A 24,642-nucleotide genomic window follows, 5' to 3' on the forward strand; every position below is an offset into this window, starting at 1 on the left:
ATAGCTCCTTGCTGGGCTTCCCTTCCCTTGGCGAAGGGGGCAGGACACAAGGAAAGAGATACCTTATGCATCCCCTGGATCCCGTTCTGCTCCCCTGCCCCCCCACTCCCCTGATCCCTGGAGTTACAGAGATAGAGCTGCTAAGAAGGAGGGAAGCCTTTTGGTGGGGCCAACCCACGCTAGGGGCTCTTTGCACTTGTGACTCTGGCCTTCCCACATTACTTCCTGACACCCTTACCCTTCTTGTGGGGGGAGGGGTTGTTAATTTCTTTATGGGAACAAAAAGGCCAAAAAAAAAAAAAGAAGAGAAAGGTATTTAAACTGCAATAAACTGACCTGTGTGGCTGCTGCCTCAAAAAATATGCCTAGTGCAAATTGTTAAGTTGTGTTAGATGAATTAAATAGGAGAATGAGATTTACTGTTAGCAAGCCAATTTGTATTTAATTTGTATTTAGATGCAGATCTAGTGTTATCATCAGCTCTCTTTGAAAAATAGCATTTAACCTAAGAATTTAATGTATCATTTTGACTTTGTTGAAATATAATCTTGTGTGATTATTTCTGAACTGCATAAATTATTTGGGTATATCATAGTTCCCTATTTGCTTTGTGGGGCAGTGGTTTCATATTTTGTTTTTGTTATTCAGGCTCATCTGACTCTTCATGACCTCATTTGGGGTTTCTTAGCAAGATACTGGAATGGTTTGCCATTACCTTCTCCAGCTCATTTTACAGATGAGAAAAGTGAGGCAAACAGAGCTAAGTTAACTTGCCGAGGGTCACACAACTAGTAAGTTCTGAGGCTAGATTTGAACTCAGGTCTTCCTGACTGCAGGCTCAGTGTTCTATCTATTGGACCACTTAGCTGCCCTTAAATAATTGGCTGCCTAGTTTCACATTTATCACCTAATAATTCCTGTTCAGTTTCAAGATAAAACTAGTTGAATTCTAGTAGGTTTTCCACTTTCTCCCCCTATACTCATTATTTGGTATGAGTAATTAAGGTATTCATCTTTTTTGCATTTTTCAAGGCATCTTTTATTAATTTATCCTTGATGGAGAACTCTGTGGAGAAAATCTGTTGGTTTGGCTTTGCTCTACTGAATCAAATGCTTTTTTGTATTCTCAGTACATTTCACTTGATTGTTCAACTATAAAGATATGGTCTTCCATATTCCCTTTTCAAAGCTTAATCGAGGATGCTCTTTGTAGGTGTGTGGATTGTTGTCAAAAAGATTTTGTAAGGAAGAGAAAGTAGTTCAACATTGTTCTTCAGAATGGTGAACTAGTTCACAACTTCATCAACAATGCATTAGTGTCCCAGTTTTTTATATCCCCTCCAGCAGTTGTTCTTTTTCTTTTCTGTAGTGTTAGCCAGTCTGATAGGTGTGAGGTGGTATCTCAGAGTTGTTTTAATTTGCATTTCTAGGTTTGATCAGTAGTGATTTAGAGCATTTTTTCCTATAGCTATTGATTGCTTTGATTTCTTTTTCAGAAAACTTAATATCCTTTGACCATTTATCAGTTGGGAAATGGCTTACATTTTTATAAATTTGACTCGGTTCCCTATACATTTAAAAAATGAGGGAGGCCTTTATAAGAAAAACTTGTAAAAATTTTCCCCCATTTTCCTGTTTTCCTTCAAACATTGCCTGCATTAATTTTGTTTGTACAAAAATTTTTAAATTTCATGTAATCAAAATTATCCATTTCACTTTCTGTGATCTTCTCTATCTCTTATTTGGTAATAAACTCTTCTCTTGTCCATGGATCTAACAAGTAGATGCCCCCTTAATTTCCTGATGACATCTATCACTCTTTATGTCTAAATCATGTATCCAGTTTGACCTTATCTTGGAATGTGATGTGAGATGTTGGTCTATGTCTGTTTTCTTCTGAACTGCCTTCTAGTTTTCCCAGCAATTTTTGTTAAATGTTGAATTCTTACCCCTATGCTTACCTTTTGACCCAGCAATGCTACTATTAGGTCTGTATCCCAGAGATCCAAGAAAAGGGAAAAGGACCTATTTGTACAAAAATATTTATAGCACCTCTTTTTATGGTGGCAAAGAGTTGGAAATTGAGAAGATGCCTATCAGTTGGGGAATGGCTGAACATGTTTGTGATTGTGATGGAATTATATTTTGCTATAAGAAATGATGAGCAGGATGCTTTCAGAAAAACCTGGAAAGACTTATGTAAACAGTTGCAAAGTGAAATGAGCAGAACCAGGACAACACTGGACATAATAACAGCAATATTGTAATGATGATCTGTTGTGAAAGACTTAACTAGGCTCTGATCAAGACAGTTCCGAAGGACATATGATGAAAAATACTATCCATTTCCAGAGAGAGAACTCATATAGAATGAAGCATACTTGTTTTACTTTGTGTGTGTGTGTGTGTGTTCGTTTTGCAACTTGGCTAATGTGGACATATGTTTTGCAGGATTTAACATGTATAATTGATATCCTATTGCTTGTCTTTTCAAGGGGTGGAGAGGAGTGGAAGGAGAGAATTCAGAATTCAAATTCTTTAAAAAAATGAATGTTAAAAATCTTTTAAATGTAATTGGGAAATATTTATGAAGTAAATAAAACACTTAGAAAAAAAGGGAAAATAGGCATCAATAGTGAGTAGTTATAAATATTTTCTCTTGTTTTTTGGGGGCGGTTAGTAATAGTGCCTGTGATTCCCCCTCCCCCTTTTAATATCTTTCCCTTTTTCGGAATCCATTATTCATTTCCCTGAAAATTGTCCTTTCCAGCAGGTATCTTAGCTTCTCTTCCCACCATTTTTTTTTTTCCCCTGTGTCACATAGGCTTCCCCACCTGTAAAATGAAAGGGATGTACTAGCTAATCTTAGAGGTCCCTTCCAGCTCTGGATCTGTGACCCTATGATATTAAGTATTATGAGTTCAGATGTGTTGCTACTATTCTTATTAATGGAGAAAAAGGTTTGTTTTAAAATTCTTTACACATCTTTTCTATCTTCTGATTGTTTGTTGTTCTGCTTTTAGTTTCATCCATTAATACTTTCAGGATAATCTTTTTTGGACCTCTTAGCAAACTTTGGCTTCTGCTCTTGAGAAGTTGGTCCCTAATGAGTGAGCTTTCATTCATACCTGCCTTTTCCCAGACCATCTGCTTGTAATCTTTCCAACTTACCCCTGCCAACTCTAGCTCCTCTTTTTGTGTTATCTCCCCCTATTAGAATATAAGCTCCCTGAAGGCAAGGACTTTCTTATGTGCTTTTTTTTTATGTCTCAGCACAGAACTCAATGCTAGGCACACAGAAGTATTTATTAAAAAGTCGTAAACTTTTTTTTCCCTTTCCACTGCTTATTGTTGTTTCATGAAGTGTTAACATATAGCTCATAATCTTCCATCAACTATTTCCTTGTAAACATGTTTTTGTTCTAAACTAGTGTTGCCTTTGGATACCATATCTATCTGTTTGGGAAAGAGATTTCTGTGCTTGCTTGTTAGGGTGGTATCTGGCCTTTTTTACTTTCTTTTGTGGTGATTCAGGGAAATGGTGATAACTTTGTTTCATTTTCCATTTTTCAGTGTTAGCAGACACTTTTCATAGGTCAAGTTTGAGTTTTAATTGCCTATCATGTTCATTTTTATTCTTCTAATTTAGTATTGATTTTGAGTAAAGATCAAAATCAATATCAAATTAGAAGAAAGACTTGCCTGACTGTATACAGACAGCTGTGTTGGGAATGGTTCATGGAGAGATAACCAGTCATTTCCCAGATTCTTAAAAGATAATTATTTTTCTTTTTTAGGAGTGATATTTGAGGCTTTTCACATCTGTCGCCTCCTAATTCTCTCTTAATGGAAGTATTCGTGTTATCTTGGCTTGAAATATACACACACGTGTGTATATATACATATATGTATATATATATAATGCACATATGTATATGTTGGTATGTGTATAAGAATATGCGTGTATGTGTGTGTGTGTGTGTGTGTGTGTGTGGTTTTTTTTTTCTGCAAGCTTTTGGTATTTTTACCTGTTATTCCTGAGCCATTTTGTAACAGCAAGCAAAGTGGGACTTTTTGCTGTTTTTTCTTTTGAAGTTCTAGTTCTTTTTAGTATGAAGGCAATCAAATGCCTTTGATTGAATCAAGAGTCTTTGCTGACCTGCTTAAGTTACAAGAAAGCCTAAGTCACATGAATTTGAGTCACATGAGCCTGGGTCACAAAGGTTGTGCTGCCCTCTGACCCTGAAGAAGTATATATATACACTCTGAGGTTAGCATTTTGCTTTGGGACTCATTCATTGGAAGAGTGTTTGTGTGATGTAGCCAGATAAGACTCTGGGTAGCTGTTAAGAAGCCCCTTGGCTTTGAAAACCCAGATGTTGGTTCTTCTCTCTCTGATAACTATGTATGTATTTGTCTTGGTCAGACAGCTAGAAGCCCTGTCTGTTGATTTTTGTTATCTGCTTATAATTCCTGCTTGTAATTTCTGTTTGTATTTTCTCTGAAGTTCAGGGTGCTGACTTTTTCCCTTGAACTAAGTAAATGATGTGTATGTCCAATTAAAGTAATATTGTTAACCCCAAAATTGCTTTTCTTTAGATATGTAGATCAGAGAACTCATGCTAGCAGCCCTCCTATGTGCTGGTGTTGTTGTCCTTACACCCCCACAGCGGGTGTGAGTAACATTGTTGTTACTGCAAACTAAAAGGAAAGTATGGGAGCTGGGGTAACTGTTTCCCAGTTGTGGTAGCTATGATTCTGTGGAACTGTGGAGCAGGAATGGAGAACTGCCTGAGTGCCTACTTTATTGATGTGAGAGCAGGAGTGGAGAGCTGCCTGCATCCTGTTAGAGGAGGAGGAACCCAGGAGTTCAGAATTCAGCCCTGGGGCAAGATAAAAGCTTTGCAGCAAGGCACTGAGTGTGCTTTTCTGCTGTGTCCCCTGGGATGGTTTGGGGGATGGTGCAGGGGAGGGTGGAGTTGTGTATGGTGGGTGAGGGGAAGTGCCATGGACCCCCCAATGACCCCACCCTGTTGGCTTTGTTGCCCAGCCACTTCTCAGCACTTGGAAGGCGGGGCTGGAGCAATGTGGGGAGGACACACCCCCAAGAAGGACTTTACTTGGACACTCTGTATTGACTGAGGAGATTGTAACGTGGCTGTGACCTAGGGGTGGATGGTATTTGTATTTTCTGCCACCCCTTATGGATGATAATATTGTGTTAGGGAAGACCCTGGCCTGGGTAAGCAACTTGTGTAAGCAAGTATTTTGGGGAATGCTACTGAATGATGTTTTGCTTAAGGACGTTGCTATAAATGTTATGGTTTAGTTTATTGAACAATGATATATGCTGTGTGAGTATTCTGAGAAAATATGTAAGATATATTGAATATGTGTTGTTGTGAATGTTATGCTTTAGTTTCTTGAACAATGTTTAGTTCTGAATAAATAGAGAGTTCATTATACTATGCAGTTAGACCCTTGAAATTAGCCACAGCAGCAGTTCTCAGATGTATTGCTGTTGGTTGGCTTTATACATATTTATAACATTTTTTTTTTGCTGTCTGCCAAGTGCCCACTTTTGCATTGAAGTAGGTGAGTGTTAAAGTATAGGTTGACATAATTCAGAGAATCTTGCCAAACACTAGGTAGGATTTTCTTTCCTCCTCGTCTGAGATAGCTGGTGTTATATAAATTGCATTTTATGTTCAGAGTGGTTTTTTATAAAGAATAATAACAGAATGTTACATTAGTAGATGACCAAATGGCCATAAAATGCTGTTTCCTGCTGCCTTTGGATGCATGCTAAAACCAGCTCTTCCAGCTAATGTCTTTGACTGTCTAAGGGAGAACTTTTGAATGATTCATCCATTTAGGGGCACTTAATAAATGTTTGTTGACCAGCCTTTAGACAATAAAAAAAATAGAGGTTGGTCTCTAGCTTCAGGTTAGATCTTTTATGATTTATTCATGGGTTAATATAGAAAAGAATTGCACAAGTTGAGAAAACATTCAGGGGTTGCTATCTGGGTATATATGGGCAGTGTCTGTAATAGAGAAGTTCTCCCCTCCTTAAAGTATATTGGGTATATGTTGATGCCACTGATTTTTTTTCCAATCTCATGCAACAGTTCATACATTTTTACATTTTACTTTTTATAAATCATACATATTTTGTTTACATTTTACTGTTGATTTGTGTGATTTTATATATATATGTATTTATGCACACACATATATTGTTCTGAATATACATATATATTGTTCTGCATATACATATGTATATTGTTTTGGATGGTCTTATGAAGACTCAACTCAAAGGTTGCTACAGGCAACCTTTAAGGTTACTACCTATATCATATGTACCTGTTTATTTAAATGTTGTCTCCCATTAGAATATAAGCACCTTTTGTCAGATACTATTTTTGCCTTTGTTTTTCCAAGTGCTTGGCACAGCATCTGCTGCATTAAGTGCTTAATAAGTACTTTTTGACTGACTCGACAATGGGTAGAAGTTGTGGAGAGGCAAATTTAGGTTTCACATAAGAAAAAACTTACTGACAATAAAGTGTACTTAAAGATAGAATCGATTCCATTGACTTCCTCTTCATTAGGAGTGTTCTAACAGTCTTGTTGGGGATGTATTAGAACAGGTTATATTGGTTAGGTATGGATGGCACCAGCTGGCCTCTGAGGCTCTTTCTGGCTCTTAGTTCTATAACCGAGAAAATTTCATTAAGGTCGTTTTTAGTTGAATACTTCATAAAAAATCTTTTTTTTGTATGACTGTGGGAAATTCTTAATGTTTCCAATAATATTACTATTTTATGCTGATGCATTTATAGGATAATGATGTTTTAAAATGAATTTTCTTTTAAAATAAAAAAAGACCAAAAAAATCTAGTTTCATGTGAAATGTGAGATAATTAAACCTTATAATTAAAGTCTGGTTTAAATAGTTTTTAAAAATTTAACAAACTGTATGAGTTATTTAATCAGTGAGAGAATAGATATGGATAGCGAGTTGACCTTAGAGACAGAAAGACCTGGTTTCAAATCCTGCTTCTGACATGTTCTATGTGTGACTCACTTAACCTCCCAGTGTCTCAGGCAGCTCTCTTAGACTGTAAGTTGTGCCAATATGAATTAGCATAGGGATTTCCTTCCTCCAGAGTTTGCCCCATACTAATGACCCCAGAGGGCCAGAAAAAGAAAAAAATAGATATTACATTGGCATTTTAATTGAAAGCCCTATATAGAGCCTGTCTTTCCCAGTGTATCTGATTTTCTAAGATATTATAATTTGAGAAGGATGGAAAATGTGATCAATTCTTTTTTTTTGTAAGGATGTATTTACTAAGAAACACAGTGCCTGGCACAGTATAAGGTGCTTAATAAATGTTTATTGATTTAGTGAAGAAATAAAAAAGATATATAAAGTTGTGTTTTGTAAGTTAAAATTTTATAACACTTCATTCCGTTTTTGTTAATCCATCTGTACTTGTTCTCATTAGTAATAATAACAACAACAATAATAGATTACCTTACACAAAGTTAGTGTGAGGAAAGCATTTTGTAAACCTTGAAGCGCTCTGACACAGTCTGAAATATAGTCTGGTTATAGAGCTAGCTTCAGAACAAGAAGTACCAAGTGCAAGTCCCATCTCTGACAGTAGGTTGTATGACCCTGGGCAAGTACTTAACCTCTCGGTGCTCTAGGCCATTGGTTCTCACAGTGAAGTCTGCAGACATTTGGGAGTTCCCAAGATTAAAACTATTTTCAAAATAATTATAAGGTGTTATTTGTTTAAAATACTCCTCCTCTTTCCACCTACATAGCTGTGTGAGGCCTGATTTTCTTCATATACTTCTTTGAAAACAACATGATATAACAGCTTGAGTGCAGGAGCAGATATGAGAATCCAGCTGTGTTCCATTAAGACAAATATTAAAGAGATTTGTAAAAATATGCCATTCCACTAATTTTTTTGTTTTGGAAAATAGTTATTTTTAATTAAAAAATAGGCATAATCGTTAGCATGAATCAGATTTATTAGTATTTTAAAATGAATTAATACATATTTTTTAAAATGATCCATTTTAAGTTCTAATATGGTAAATATGATAGGTGTATACTACTAAATATTTAACAGCTGGCTGTCTGGGGGGCAATAATTTTATGCAGGGACACGCTTTTAAGGTTTAATCTACATTAATGTCTTCTCCACCACTTTCTTAATACTCTATAATAAACCAGAGAATAAATTGAGCCTTGATTTGTACCATTAGCTAATTTCTGAGGTATAAATGCTCATACCCCAAATTTTACATTGGCTCTAATAATACTTATAGAATACTACTAAATATAAAACATATAAAATAAAAGCTCTCTGGGGTCCTCAACAATTTTTAAGAATGTAAAGGGTTACTCTAGGATCAAAAAGTTTGAGAAACACTGCTCTAGGCAACTCTAAGACTATCATTTACAGAGAACTCATGCCCTGCATTTGTGGAAGGAGTTTTCTCCATCTGTGCATTCCCTCTCTCAGTGTGGTCTCAGGTCTTGTTTCTGTCAAGCATTATGTAAATGTGAGTTCTTATAAGTTTTATACTTCTTTTTATTGCTTTAGTCTTAGAAATGTATGTACAGTAAGCAAATTTTCTTTAATTCTTATCATTGTTTATGTAAAGCAAATCTGGTAAAACTTTGATTTTAAAATTTTATTTTCAGTAGTGAATTCATATGCTCTGCTACTTTAATATTAACATTTTTAAGTAACTAGTATTTCATATGCAGATTAATTTCTAAATGATTCTTTCCTTTGCCTTAACATTCATATATATATGTTTTGTATATATGTGTGTATATATTACACACATATAATTCATGTACATACATATTCTATAACTGTCTGAATTTTACAATGTATTTTTTTTCAGGTTCGTATTGAAACAGCTACAACTCTGAAGTTAAATATCCTTTATTGTGATCATCTACAAGAATTTAATAAGTGGTTGTACTGTACCAGGCACTGTGGTAAATGTAAGCAATATAAATACAGTGCTCCCAAAACCCAAGTGCAATATTAAATTTAATAGTTCTAGACTTTGGGAATTCCCCCCTTCCTGTGCATAGGCTTACAGAAGAGACATGTAGCATGCCATACAGGGAATAGTAAGTAGGCTCATTTGACTATAATGTAGATTGTGCAAAGAGGAGTAAAATGTGATTAGTTTAGAAACATAGACTTAGAGCTATCTTGTAAAGAGCTTTAAACTCCCTTAAAATGCTAGTTTCCCTATCACTTTTCTATATCTTACAGTAAATTATTGTTCAAATACTTTTTACTACAAATTATTTATATAGACAGTTTTTGTGATATTATTGCATGCTTATTATGTTAACTCTACTTTGTTGATATTTTTGGTAATCCTAGTAATACTGACTTCAATCTTCCTTAACGCCTGCTCACCTGTTGATGATTTTGAGTTTAGAACGGAGCAATTTCTGCCGGTAAGATTATTCATTTATTTACTGTGTCACATCCAACCTACAGCTGTTTTTGGTCAGAGTCAGAAACATTAAAAAACATAATCTGAGTGTAAATGTTATGTGTTTTTTCAGAGATTAGCACTTCTGAGTGCTCTTTTTAGTCCTTGACTTAATCAATTTATTTCCTAGCCACTTCTTTTTTTATCTTGCAGTTTATTTATAGCTGTTTAATCAGCTATTAATGATTGGTACAAATAATTGTAAATCTCTTCTTTTTCACCCCTACCAGAACATTTTTGTTTTTATATTTCTACCTAAGGTATTGGAACATGTTGTCTGTTTCATCCTAAGATGGCTAGATGAAAAAGTTTTTATACAATTAAAAAACAACAAAACATGCATATGTGGTCTTGCCTAGAGGTAGAACTTATAGAACAGTATTAGCTATTTTAGGATTTTTGAGATTTGTAGTTCTCTTCAAGTTAGTGTTTGTAGTCCTAGGTTTTTGTTCCTGGTTCTACCACTTATATCCCATGTGATCTTGGGCAAATAATTTTTTCCTTTTGGGTTTTGGTTTTCTCATCTATAAAGTGAGGAGTTTGGGCTGGTTGATCTCCTCAAGGTAACTAGATAATCTTTCCAGTGTGATTTGGACCAGGTAATCACTGAATTCTCTTCTGTTTTGTATTTGTTGCTATATGGTGCTAAAGTACAGTTGGTTTGATGATAAAGGTGGTGCATAATAGAGCCCTGCTGGCATATTTAGGAGCTCTTCTCTATGTGTATAGAATTTACTTTACATGTGTACTTAGACTAATCTTGCTTTGTCAATGTAAGTATGTTCTTCTTCAAAACATCAAGTTGGGTACCTGTTTTGGGCAGTGTTATTATAGAGGCAGTGATTACAGAAATAAATGAATGCACAAAAATTTGTCATAAACACATTCATATATGTACATGTTTCACATTGGTAAAGTTAAAGATATTGAGATATTAAACCCTCTCTGTCTTTCAAAATATAATACTTAATGTTCTGCTTCCTCTTCACAATTAAAGTTATAAAGACGACATGTGGCATCACTTTTTAGCTCATACATACAAAAATGGTAATTTGGGAATGGGGTTAACATACTAAAAATTATTTAATTGAATAATACTTGTAAATATTTGTTCTGATCAATCATCATCTATTAACCAAGAGCAGTGATACTTTTTTCTTAACAATTGTGTTTAATTCTTAATGAGATATTTCTTAATCACTTAGTTTATAAAATTCCTGCAAAATATTAAAACATTCTGAGAAATACGTGCCATTCCTTTTACATGCTTTAAAATTTAACTACTTGATTTATAAATTAGACATTGGATGTATAATTTAAATTTGAATAAATTTTTCTCAACATTCAACATGTATTGACCATTTCTTTATCTGTAACATGAGAAGAATAATAGCCCCTATTTCCTAGCGTTCTTTGTGAGGACTAAATTGACATATCTAAAGCATAAACCAAAAGAAAGGCTAGTTTTTAGGTATTATTCATTTTGGGCCATACCAGATAGCTGACACTCATCTATAGTTGGTAGGCTATTCCTTAGTGAACCCAAGAAATAAAGATTTTGTTGTTGGCAGCATATGCTTGCATGTACACACACTTGTGTGTGAACATATCAGTGTGAGATTTCATTGACTTATTTATCCATCTTAAATTAGGAATGCTTGCCCCTTTTCTACCATGGAAATTATTTTCTTTTAGGAGCAACAGAATCCTCCTTAAAAGGCCATTTTAAGTGGTGATAACGATGAGTTAGTATTTTAAATATTGACAGTTTTAATTTGCACATATGTAATATTTGCAGAATTAATTTTTGTACTGGAATTTGTTATGGACCAATAGTTTTGTTAGCATTTTAAATTACTTGAATATATGTGTGTGTATACACCTTCACTTATTATATGTACCTGCATATATACAGATGCATGTATATATATGTGTGTGTGTGTGTGTGTGTGTATGTATGTATGTATGAATATATACACACACATGTATATTTCAAGTTCATATCTAAACTCAAAACTTTTTTTCTCTTTTCCTTTTCTGCCTATAGTATTTGGAAACCATGTTCACGCTACTTTTTCAGCTACTTCAGCAAGTTACAGAATGTGACACAAAGATGCATGTTTTACATGTCCTATCTTGTGTGATTGAAAGAGTTAACATGCAGGTAACTGTTATAGTATACAATTTAACAGTATTATGGAATGGAGAAGAGACAAATTTAGATGCTCTGAATATTATTGTCATTCCAACGTTTCTTAAAACCTCATATATGTAGACTTTCTTAATTTGGAAATTAGATAGTTGCATAGGGGGTTTTGAATTTTGTGTATTTATTACTATCTATGGAAAGCACATTTAATTCACAAAGTAATACCTAGTACTTCTGTTGAATGTTAGTATTTTATAGCTTCTAAATATGATGTGTTATGCCCTTAGCATTTTTAGCCTTGTGTTGTACATATTTGTACAAATACTGTATCTTTCCCCTAGGATTCCAGGCTCGTAGGCACAATAGGGATTATGCTAAGTTTTGCCATTGTATCTCTGATAGCATGCACAATGCCTTTTGTGTAGTGGGCACAAAATAAATACTTGTTTAATTGATGTGAAATACATTACCATGGGTCTTTCTGGGTGGCACTATGTTAGAATCTTTCAGATTGGGGAAGATGTAATGGAGAGCAAACATACCCAACACATTTTTTGATTTTCCTGTTAGATATGAACCACAGGAATTTTATCCTCTCTCTCTCTCTCTCTCTCTCTCTCTCTCTCTCTCTCTCTCTCTCTCTCTCTCTCTCGGGAAGTTGCCCAGACTCAGTGTTATCAGGCAGTTTTATCAACAAATCAATACATTTTAGGATGTGTGTGTGTTCTTTAATGGCTCTTTTAATATATGGCTAAAATTTTTCCTATTAAAATTACTTAACCAGAATAAAAATGCTTTTTATTTAATGTAGAGTATATTGCACTTATGAAGCTTAATTTGTGAGGGCAGAAAAAAATATAGATACTTTGTGTAGTTTGCCAATTTGGATTTAATAGCTTTTATTACTTCATCAGACAAAGTTGAAGGCCCTTTTCAACTGTTTTAAATGTTTGCAACAATGTCTTTAGTCATTTTATGTACTATACAGTATGTAAGAGTAACTTTATTCTTAAATGTAAGCTCTTTTAGAGCAGCTAACTAAGTATGATAGGAATTGATAATAACTAAAATGATAGCAATTTGTATATCTTGCTTTTTGTTTAAAAAGTTGGCCTCTTTTACTATCCATTTGCTTTTTTTTAAAATGTAGATACGCCCCTACGTAGGATGTTTGGTTCAGTATTTGCCTCTCCTTTGGAAGCAGAGTGAAGAACATAATATGCTCAGATGTGCCATTTTGACTACTCTTATTCATCTTGTTCAGGTAAATGACACATACATCTGTTTTCTTTTTTTCTTGATAGAATTTCATGTTATTTGCGATGACTGAAAAATAATTTGATATCTTAGTTTTATTAGTTTATTCTTTTGAAACCTGAAGCACATGTCTTTTCCAGGATAACTTAAACTAACATACTCATTTTACATAATTTTTATGGGACTGTTGGGAAGCTTTTCCTCCTTTCACTTAACCATTTTGCCACTGCAGCTTCACAGGGCTTATGTTTTCACTTCATCAGATATGTCTGACTTTAGGCATGAAGTCACCAAGTAATAGGAAACCATGGCCACAGAAATTGAATTTCATTGGTTGGTACTTTTATTCAGATTCATCATGGTAGCTTTCTATTCAAGCTCATTCTTTCCCTTCTCCTTTCCAGTATATAACCATGACTTTTCTACTTACATTTAAATGTATTAGCTAACCTTACCAACTGATTGTTTCTGGGGGAAGAAGAAGACAAAGATGACTGAGGTATCTATCATACCTGTGTGACTAAGAATCATTGTAGAAATTGCCAGTTCAGAATAGTGATTTTTGGAGAATGTGGAAGGGAAGATGATGAATTTGGATTTAGACATGTTGTGTTTAAGGTGATGCCAACTCGTGGAATTGTGGACTTTGGAGAAATATCAGAGATAGAAAAGTGTTTTTGTAATGGTAAGAGCTGAAACAGTGGGATATATAATATTTATGATGAGAATCACTGAGTGAATGAAAAGAGAATAAATAGAAACAATATTAGTATGTATATGCATATATGTGTGTTTATATACATACATACATACATATATGTGGAGAGGAAGAAAGAGAGCAAGAGTGCACACTAGTGACCCGGAGAAAAAAGGACTAAAAGGAGTCAATAGTAATGTTCATAGAGGTAGGAGAACCAGAATCATATAAGGTGACATTATCAGGTTTCATTTCATTCCTGATATCCCTAGGTTGCTGTTTATTAGGATAGGACAAATATCTTTTTCTTTAAGCATCCCTCAGTACTTTCATCTGATCTGAAGACCAAACTGGACAGTGGTCTTTTAGAAAGGCTCTAGCCTGGATCTTGCTCTCTGGCAGGAGACGATGCTTCTAACCATTGGCATGGTTTATATATATTTAAAGATAGAATCTTAAGGTAAGTAATTGGTGTGTTCTCAGAGGTGGAAGGATGAGAATGACAAGGAAAAAGACTGGTTTATTAAGCTAGGGAAAATTCTTATCCTACCTTTAATCCTTTTGTTGTGTTTTTCCACTTCTTATGCTTGTCAAATGAACAAATAAATCATATATATAAACCTTTTGTGGTAGATGGTATAAATGTTATCCCCATGAAACTAAGGGTCATAAAGATTTATGTTACTTCCTCGTGGTTACACAGATGGAATGTGTCAGAACACTAGGATGTGAGCCTAAATAAAGGAGGAAGTTGAACTACATAAACTTTATGCACCCTTCTGCCTCACATATCCGTATCCCGTCTTGGTGTGAACTGCTTCTAAAAAAAAAATAAAGCAGACATCTTTATAACATTTTGATATTTTTAAAGCATTTCTTTTGATTTTATTATTGTAAGAATCAAGAGGTAGATTGTAGTCCCCTTTTTACAGATAAAGAAATTGAGATTGAGAGAAATGATGTTATTTACCTTGAGTCACATGCCTAGGAGATAGTGGAGTCTCGAGTCAACCTGATGTATTCTTCCTAAAAGTCCATTGCTCTTTTCATTTATCATATTGCCAAAAGTTCTATTTCTTTTGCTTGTACAGCATGAGCAAAAAGAGGAAATTGATATAGCCATTCCTCACCTCCATTTATTAAATCCTCCTCCACCGTTATCTTTTGAGTAATTAAAAAAGATTTTTCAGCAAACTGAAATCATTTCTTACTATAGACCTTTACTTTTTTTTCTGTTGAGCTATCATCATTCATAATTTATATTAAATAGGCCCATTGCAATCCTTCTTACTGAGCTAGAGCTGGAAAACTTTTTAATATGATACTTCCTTTTATAAAGGAATTATATCTTCTAGTCAGTAATCTAAATTTTTAAAAATTTAGTTTTATTGTTTTCAAGTCTATATTCTCTCTCTACTATCTTCTTCCTCACCTCTATGATGCCTTGAGAAAGCAAGAAAAACAGTACCTGTTACACACATGTATAGATGGTCAAGCAAAAAATCCTGTTGACCACATCTAAAAAAAAGTCTCAGTCTGCACTTTGAGTCTATTACCTCTCCGTCAGGAACTGTGTAGCTTGTTTCATAATGAATCCTCTAGAATTGTTGTTTTTCATTATTTTGATCAGAGTTCTTAAGTCTTTCAAAGTTGATTCTGCTTCATTTTGCATAAATTTGCATAAGTCTTCCAAGGTTTCTCTGAAAACCATTCCCTTCAATATTTCTTACAGCCTGGTAATAGTCTATCACATTCATGTACCACAATTTGCTCAGTCATTCCCCAGTTGATAGGCAACCCTTCAATTTCTGATTCTTTGCTGTAATAAAAAGAGTTGCTATAAGTAATTTTTGTACATATGAGTTTTTTTCTTTTATCTTTGATATCTTTGAGGAATAGAGCAAGCAGAGGTTTTACTGTATCGAAAGATATTCACAGTTTTAATTGCTCTTTGGTTTCAAATTGCTTTCTAGAGAGGCTGAACCAATTCACAGCTCCAGCAACATTTCATTAATGTGTCTGTTTTCCCAAAACCCCTCCAACGTTTGCCATTTTCCATTTTTGTCAGCTTTAGCAGTGTGATGGGTATGAGGTACCTCAGTTGTTTTAATTTGCATTTCTCTAATTATTAATGATTTAGAGCATTTTTAATATAGCTATCAATAGCTTGGATTTCTTCCTTCGAAAACTACCTTTGACCATTTGTAAATTGAGGAATGGCTCTTATTCTTACAAATTTGAGTCAGTTCCCTATATATCTTAGAAATGAGACCTTTATTAGAGAAATTTGACGCAAAGATTTTTTTCCCCATTTAACTTCTCTTCTAAAATTATATGCATTGGTTTTGTTTGTCAGAAAGTTTTTTCATTTTAGGTAATCCAGATTGTGAATTTTACCTCGTATGAATCTTTCTGTTTCTTGTTTAGTCATGAACAACAACAGCAGCAACAACGTCCTAGACATACTAACACCCCATTATGCGGCCCTTCACAATAGTTTTGTTTCTTGAGAAATTATGATATTCCATGTTCCATGATTCCCTGCAATACTGATTGTGCACCAAGAAAATATGGATATTAAAAAGATGGTTTTGCTGCTAGGGAGGAGCTTCAAAGTTTTGCAAAACAAAATTCAGTCTACTCTATTTCTGTTATTTAATTGTAAACCCAGACAAAAATTGTAAACTTTTGAGCTAGGGCTAGTTTTTATTGGGAAGAAGATGATGAAAATTTATTGGCTATGTTAAGTCTGTGATGCTGATGGGATACTCAGTTGGAGGTGTCCAGCAATCCACCATTTATCAAGCTCCCTCTGTGAGCTAGGTGCTGGGAATACAGAGATGCAGCTGAAACAGTTATCTGCCACCAAGGAGCTTATATTTTATTTGTAATTGAGAGGAAATAGCAAATAAAAAATGAGATTTTTTTTGTGTGGCAAGCACTGTCACCTGGTGGGGAGCAAAACCAAATGACAAGAGAGGGAAACAGGACTATGCAAGGCAGGTCTGTGAGAGGGGAGGAAAGGAATATATTCTTTGCATAGAAGACAGCCAGTAGAAAGGCACAAACCAGAGACATTGAGTATAGTGTGCAGAACAGAAAGAAAGACAATTTGGCTGGATTATAGACTACATTAAGGGGAATAATATGTAAAAAGATTAGAAAGGTAAGTGGATCCAGGTTGTAAAGGGATTTAAATACCAAATAGAGGAGTATATTTGATTGTAGAGGTAATAGGGAGCCACTGGAGTTTTTGATGAAGGGAGTAACATGGGCAGATCTGAGTTTTAGGGAAAATTACTTTGGCAGCTGTGTGAAAGATGAAATGGTTAGAAGAATGGACCCAGGAAGATCAATTAGGAAGCTACTGCAGTATTGCAGCTGAGGAATAATAAAGGTCTGAACTAATGTAATGGTTGTGTAAGTGGTGAGATGGGGGTAGATACAAGAGATGTAAGGTGGAAATGATAGATTTGGCAGCTGATTGGTTATGTAATGTGAGAGTAAAGAGATAATAAGTCCGATACAGAAGTTTTGAACATGAAAACATGGTAGTGTCCTTGACAGTAATAGGGAAGTTTGAAGAGGAGTAGATTTGGCAGAAAGATTGAGTTCTGTTTTGGACATGTTGACTTTGTAATATCTGTCAACCAAACAATCAGCATTTATTAAGCACTTATTCTGGGCACTGTGTTAAGCTCTCGTACTCATGGGATGTCCAGTTAGAAATGTCCAGTAGACACTTAGTGATGCTGTCACATGTGTAGATCTGGGAGTCTTATGTATAGAGATGGTAAATAAACACATTAGACCCGATGAGTAGTGTCGAGAGATATTGTTCTGGGATATGTAAATTTATAAATCATCTGCATAGAGTTGATAAGTTGACCTCTGTCATCAGATGAGATCACCAAGGGAGAAAATGAAGAAAAAGATGTAGCAAAAGGAGCAACCAGCAAAGATGATGAGCTAACAAAGGAGATTATGAATGAGTTGTCAGAAGACCAATACTGAACAGTACAAGTTTTCAGGAGGAAGTGGAAAACACTATCATGCATTAAGATGGTCAGGGAGAACTGAGAAGGGCCATTGCATTCTTGGGAGTTCTCATCTTAGAGGAGTTAGCAATGTGGGCATAATGTGGATTACAAAGTTTTAAAATAAATGTTAAATGAGTTGAGGATTTGTTTTGCTGAACTGTACTTTTTTGTTACAAAGATGAGTTCTTTTGGGAGAGAGGGAGAGGATTTCAAATTGATAATGTAGTTTAGAGAAAAAGTTATCAAAATAACATTTAAACAAAAGTTAAGGAGTGAGTATTGAATTGGTGGTGAGGGGAGTGCAAGCAATTCCATTTTTAAGCTTATTCTTAATGGGGATAAGATACTCTTATTTGAGGAAATGGCAGAATCAAGGGAATTTAAAAAAAAGGAGATACCTGAATAGGAGGGTAGAATCCTGGCAACAGTGAAAGATTAAAGATGAGCGAGTGATAAGTGCTATGATACCATGGGGAAAACTCCCAAAATGACACGCAAGGAGTTGATATGATGGACCCAAGTGGAGGACTCAGCCTTGTCAAAGATAAAGCCACCCTGTATTCTGAGATGTCGAATAATTGAACACAGAGGATAGTTTTGAGGTGTAGAGTATAGAAAATGTGAACATATAGAGGAATTAATTAGTGGAGGGACAGCCAGTGCAAAGGCACCAAGTTGAGATATTGGGTATCAAGTATGAGTAACAGTAAGAAGGCGAGTTTGGTCAGATTTCAGTGCTTAATGTTTTTTTTTTTATTTTCAGGATAATGGAGGGTTAATCTGAGTGGGTGGGAAAGGACTGAAAACAACTAGATAACATCAACAAAATGTATTTTCTATTTGGTAATTAGGAGGTTATTTTTGATTTTTGAGTGTGGGAGAGAGTTGCTTTAACAGAATTAATTTTAGAGGTTGAAGGGATCTTATCCCCCATCCAGTCCTAATATGTCTAAGAAGTAGTCATCTAATCTCTGCCTAAAGATTTCTGTGGAGAGTTTACCACCTCTTGAGGCAGCCTATTTGACTTTTGGATAGGCTTAATTCTTTGGAAATTCTCCCTAATGTCAAGTTTAGCTATGCCTTTTTTGTAACTTTCATACAGTGCTACTGATACTTCTCTGTGGGACCAAACCTAATTCTTCTACCAAATTAGAGCCCTTCATATACTTGAAGACAATTGTCATGCCTCTCCCCTTGTCTTCTTTTCTCCAGGTTAAACATAACAAGCCTCATCAGTTGATTCTCATTTGATATGGATTCAAGACCCTTTCCCAGTCCTGGCTGTTGTCTATTGGATACTTGCTAGCTGATCAATATCTTTCATAAATTTTGGTGCTAAGAACTGAACACAATCATTAGGTATGGTCTGATCCTGGTAGAGTACAGTGGGACCATTACCTCCTTGTTCCTGGAAACCATACTTCTGTAAATGCAGACCAACGTTGTATTAGATTTTGGGCTGTCACAGCACACTGCAGAATAATATTGAGCTTGCTGTTTGCTCAAACCCCTAGAGCTTTTCCAGAAAAACTTCTCTAATCACTCTTCCTGTACTTGTGAAGCTGAATTTTTGAAACGAAGTGTAAGACTTGACATTTTTCCATATTTAATTTTAACTTGCTGGATTAAATCCACTGCTGTAGCTTGTCTTTTTGGATTGTGACTCTGCTATCCATTGTGTTAGCTGTCCTTCCAACTTTATGTCCTTTGCAGATTTGATAAGCATGCAATCTATACCTTTATCCAAGTTACATCTCCATTGCATTTTGCTGCAGAACTTCGAGTGTGGCCATTCAGTTAATTTCCAGATGCATATAGTTCTGTAGTATGATTTGGCTCTTATGTCTCCACCTTGTCCACAAGACTGTCATGAGATATTATTGAATGCTTTGCTAAATAAAATCTGAGAAATTACATCTTTGGCATTCCTCTAATCTTGTAAACTATCTTGTATTTTACTATTTTTGTGTATATGTGTATACACATATATGTATATAAGCACACATGTATGTATTCAATTATATATTTTTATATGTGCTTGTCTTCCCTTTTAAAATCAAAGCTCGTTGAGTGTAGGTATTTTTTAAAAAATTTATATCCTTAGCACTAAAGCACAGTTCTTGGCACTAGTAGGTACTTAATTAGTACTTACTGCTTGATTACTAACCCTGTCAAGAAAAGGAAATGATTACAAATATAGCATAGCTGATTCTAGTTGAAGTCGTGCTGACCCTTTCTAATCGATTCCTTCCTTTCTAGGTGTTCCCTCTCTAATGATCTGTCCTAGAAATTTGCTTGGAATTGAAGTCAGTTGATTTTAATTTGCAGATGCTTTGCTTCCCCTCTTTGAAAATTGACATTTTTGACTTTCTCACACCACTGAGGCACTGGATAGAGTACTGAGCTTGGAGTCGGGAAGACCTGAGTTTCAAATTTGCCCTCAGATACTTGTTAGCTGTGTGACCCCAGGCAAGTCACCTAATCTCTATCTGCCTTAGTTTCCTCAACTGCAAAATGAAGAAGATGAAAACCTACTGCCCGGAGTTGTTGTAAGGATCAAATGAGATAATAATTGTCAAGCACTTAGCATAGTGCCTGGCGTATAATAGGGGCTCTTTAAATGTTAGCTGTAGTAATAATAATTTTTACTATTACTATTAATGCTATTCTCCATCCTTGGAGAAGTACATCTCATGTTCTCTTTGATCTTTCAGAAATCGGTGATGGTGGCTTAGCAGTCACACAAGTCACTTCTTTAAGTACTCAAGCATGAAATTCATCTGTTTGTGATGACTTGGATTTCTCAAGAACAGCTATTTGATATCTTATTGCCACCTTAAATACCAGCTTCTTGTTAACCATTTTTGTTCTCTTATTTCAAGTACACCAAGGTATTTCAGGTGCTGTTTTTCTCTCTTCATTGTAACATGGTATCTTGCTTGGTAGACATACATAGAGAATCTTCTCTCTCCTCTATTCTTTTTATTTGAAAATCCTTTTGATTTGAATTAAAAGACTCCAGGCAAGCACGTCTTTACCATCTTTGGTTATATGAAGTTCATCCCTGGTCAGAAATAGCTTGTCTGTCTTTTAAATACCTGATCTGGAAATATGAATTGTGTTTGCCAACACCATCTTTTTAGTTAGCTGCTCTTAGATCAGTTTTTCCCTTTTGCATCCCTTGCTTTCAGTGAGCAACAGGTCCCTGGTCTGTGTTTCTGTGGTTCTTTACTTTCTTGCTAAACATTTTGTCATATTCCCTATTACTTTCTAGTTTCCTTTAGGCAGCATCATTTGTGCTTATGTCAGAAGTTAGTTGTAACCATTCGTGTTAATAAGTTTTGGGAGATTCTCTATTATGTCTTATATGCATGTCTCTTGATGGTAACAGGCCTTATTGTTAACAGACTGACAAATAACTCAGAGAAGGTAGTGAGCAATTACAGCTTCATTTTCCATCGTTGGCTTTGCTTGGAAGATAATGCTCCCTCTTCCCCCTCCCCCTTGGCTTTCAGCTTCCTTTTTTGCCTTGTCTTCCCCCTTAGATTGTAAACTCTCTGAAGGGTAGAGACTTTCTTATTTGTACCCCTAATGCTAAGCACAGAGTGTGGCACATAGTAGGCACTTATTAATGTTCATTTAATTGACTTACTCTTCACCTAAAAGCCTACATGTCTCTAATTTACTATCCTTGGAAGACAAACCACTGCTTCTTCTTCAGAGCTTCCCACTTCCTCTTCTTGATAAAGTCTCTCACATTTCTCTTTTTTAGCTTGTAGTGTCTGGTTGTATATTACTTTCCCTTAACCTCTCTGTGTGTCATTCTTCTACTTCCTGATAGAGGTCAAGTTTGTCTGCCTTTTCAGATTCCATCCCCCCTTCCTTGTTGACATTCTCCCTCCCCCCCCCAAAAAAAAACCTCTTACTTTTTTTTTTTTTTAAGAACCACTTACTGGTAGTAGATATCTTGGGTCTTGGAGAACTGTTCCTCTGGTCCCTTCAACTCTTCTCTTCAGAGGAAGACAATCCTATATTTGGAACATAGGTAGTAGTCACTTGGTTGTGCCATGAATGCAAACCCCACATACTCAATTCAAATCACTACAGACTTTTTTTTTTTTTAAAACAAGCAAGCCACCTGCTCAGTAGGGCCTTTACGACTTTCAAACTTCTTATCAACGTGAGAGCTATTCTCAACTTTCTTTCAGTTGTCTAAACAACTTTATAGCCAGCCCTACTTCCTTTTCTCACACGATTCCTTATTTGTTTTTACCAGTTTGTTTTACTTAGCAAGTTGCTTTATTCATTTGTTTTGCCTGAATCCTCTTTAGGTTCTTACTTTCTCTTCCTTCCGATTAAATCCTTGCGCTCTTTCTTTCTTCTCCAACTGTGGAAAATAGGATGGAAAAGTAGAGATGCTGGGATGTGCTGGGTCCCAAACTCTTGGAGACTAATAGTTTGAATTGTAATTCAATTCGAATTTGTAATTCTCCGCACAGTGGAGAAATTGTGTACAAATTCTTGAACCTAGATTTGCCACCAATGGTTAGCCTGAAAATTATCCCTTATAGTATAAAGATAGTTTGGGAGGGCGGGTGGGGAGGTAGGGTGGGAATTGAGGGGGAAAACTGTCTGGAAGAGAGAAACACTGAAAACAAGTAAAATTAATCTCGTTTCTCCAATTTCTTTTTTTTATTTTCTTCTGCTTTCCCTACGGGCAGGGATATAGTAAGTGTTCTTTGTTCTTCTGATGTTCCTGTACTTTTTCCTGGCCTTGCATATGTGCTTGTATCCTTAATTACAAGTCCAAATATTCACATTTCTCTTGAATGTTATACTTTAGGCTCTTTATTTATTTATTTATTTTTGCTTATGTAAACTAAGTGGTTATGCAGTAGATTATCATAGACTAGCTTTGTGTCAGTTCAAAGACCCAGGCTTGCTTTTAAAAGGAGAAGACACCCTATACAGTAGATCATGCCATACCACTGTTTAACATGGTTATTTAGCCATCTTCAGCCACAAATCTATCAGGGTTTAATAACATCTGGATAGTCTTAGAGCTGGAAGGGACCTTTGAAGCCATCAGGTGTAGCCCTCCACTACTACCCCCAATTTATAGAGGATGAAACCACAGAGAAGTTAAGTGATTTGCCAAGGGTCACACAGCTAGTTTGTGTCAGAGGTAGTCTTTGAATCCAGGGCCCCCTGACTCTAAGTCTATTGCCTTATTCACCATACCATATTGCCTCTATTCCTCATTTCATTACCTAGATTAGATATTGCTTTATTTCAGTGAAATATCTGAAAGAATCTCAAAATATATTTTAAAAAATAATTTTGTCTTGTAAATTGAGTTTTCTTAAAACGAGACTTGCTTTTTCTTTTAATTTTTTTGTTTTCCTTCTATACAGATGGCAAGAAGTATCTGATCTTGCACTGTTAAACTAGAAAACCACATGTTAATAAGTGCCTTTTATTAGTTCCTCCTAATCTTTTGTTAGTGTAACATCAAGGTGTTTTCTATAAAACTAATAGTTTACATGATGTAGCGCTTTAAATTTTATTCGAAGCCTTTAAGATAGATAGTCCAACCATTATGAGATGAGAAGTGGAGGCTTAGAGAGAGGAAGGGACTTTAAATACTTCATTTTTTTCACTATATCAGATTTCAAGGATTTGTGGGTATCATCTTCATGGTACCCATGGCATGTTGCATTCTTATGATACAGGATGTGATCCTGAAGAGACATCATACTGGGCCCAACTTCTTGGAACACTTTAATCTTAGCTCAGCAGCTCCTCAGACCACAGGTGTGCATCTGCCATTGAGTCATTCTTCAGCATGTATTTGGCTTGACTTATGACTTCTGAGGAGTGTTTTTACTTTGGGGCTATCATCTTGAGAATTTGGAATCACTTTCATCCATGTTGAAGGAAGAGTTGGTATAACTGAGTATAGCAGAGAACCTGGATTCAAATCCTGCCTTGGCCACTGGCTATGGACAAAGTGCTCTCTACACCTCAGTTTTCTCATTGTTAAATAGAGGCATTGGACTTGACAGCATTTAAGGCTCTTCCTGGCTCTAAATTTATGATCTCATGATCTTAAGGGCAAGAGAATAGTTGTTCTCCCTTATGATTGGCTCTGCAGGTAATACTAAATTATTAAACTAATTGGGAAAATGTAACTTTCTTAAAATTGAATTGACAGGTAGGTTAGATTTCTATGTTACTTTAATTACATGTAGAGTACTGAAATATACCATATTATTAAATCATGAACAAACTTATTGTTATCTTAACATAATTTTACATGGATGGAAAATGAGACTGACAAATATTAGAATAAATCCCAACAGATAAAAATACTCTAAATTGTACACATTAATTCTCTTTTCAGTTGACTTCTGTTTTTTTGTAAACCTTGAGATTCTCTTCCCAGGAATTTACTTTAAATTATCTAACTTTTAATTCTGTGAAAGATTGATATCCTTCACCAGTTATTGGGAATCCAATAGTATTTGCTATATCATTGTTAGATTCATAAGATATTAATACAGATGCCTGAATAATCTCCATTGTTATTGAAAGGACTTGATTTTTACTCATTTTTAATTTAAAATTTTTTGAGCTCAATTCTGATAAAAAATACACTTGCAAATTAAGAATATATGATTTTTTTCTTTTGATAAGCTAAGTTAGTATATGTGATCATCGTGATGTCCTTAGCTTTTATAAAAGTACACTTTTCAAATGATAACTCATTTTTTCCTTTAAAAACTATTTCTTTTATAAAGATCTTATTTAAACATTAATTTCATTAAATTTCATCAGTGGTTTATAGTGTGAAGAATCTTTGCTCATTTATGCCACCACAATATCTCTGTGTTTCGGAGTATAGCTGTCTTAGACAGATTCCTGAATTAGATCTTTGTGGCCTCCAG

General features: G+C 35.2%; 1 protein-coding gene across 2 annotated transcripts in view; it reads left to right on the forward strand.

The window, feature by feature from the left end:
* IPO11 (importin 11) overlaps nt 1–24,642 on the forward strand; it is a 212,354-nt gene that overhangs the window by 73,402 nt on the left and 114,310 nt on the right. For both annotated transcript variants that reach the window (XR_005010886.1, XM_036767335.1), the window contains exons 17-20: nt 8,941–8,974; nt 9,474–9,514; nt 11,600–11,716; nt 12,852–12,965. Coding sequence is in view for 1 of the 2 variants with exons in the window: in XM_036767335.1 (XP_036623230.1) it covers nt 8,941–8,974; nt 9,474–9,514; nt 11,600–11,716; nt 12,852–12,965 (306 nt within the window). In the remaining variant the exon portion in view is untranslated. The remainder of the gene's footprint in view (nt 1–8,940; nt 8,975–9,473; nt 9,515–11,599; nt 11,717–12,851; nt 12,966–24,642) is intronic.

The sequence above is a fragment of the Trichosurus vulpecula genome, chromosome 1, assembly GCF_011100635.1.
Source record: "Trichosurus vulpecula isolate mTriVul1 chromosome 1, mTriVul1.pri, whole genome shotgun sequence".
Taxonomy (NCBI): domain Eukaryota; kingdom Metazoa; phylum Chordata; class Mammalia; order Diprotodontia; family Phalangeridae; genus Trichosurus; species Trichosurus vulpecula.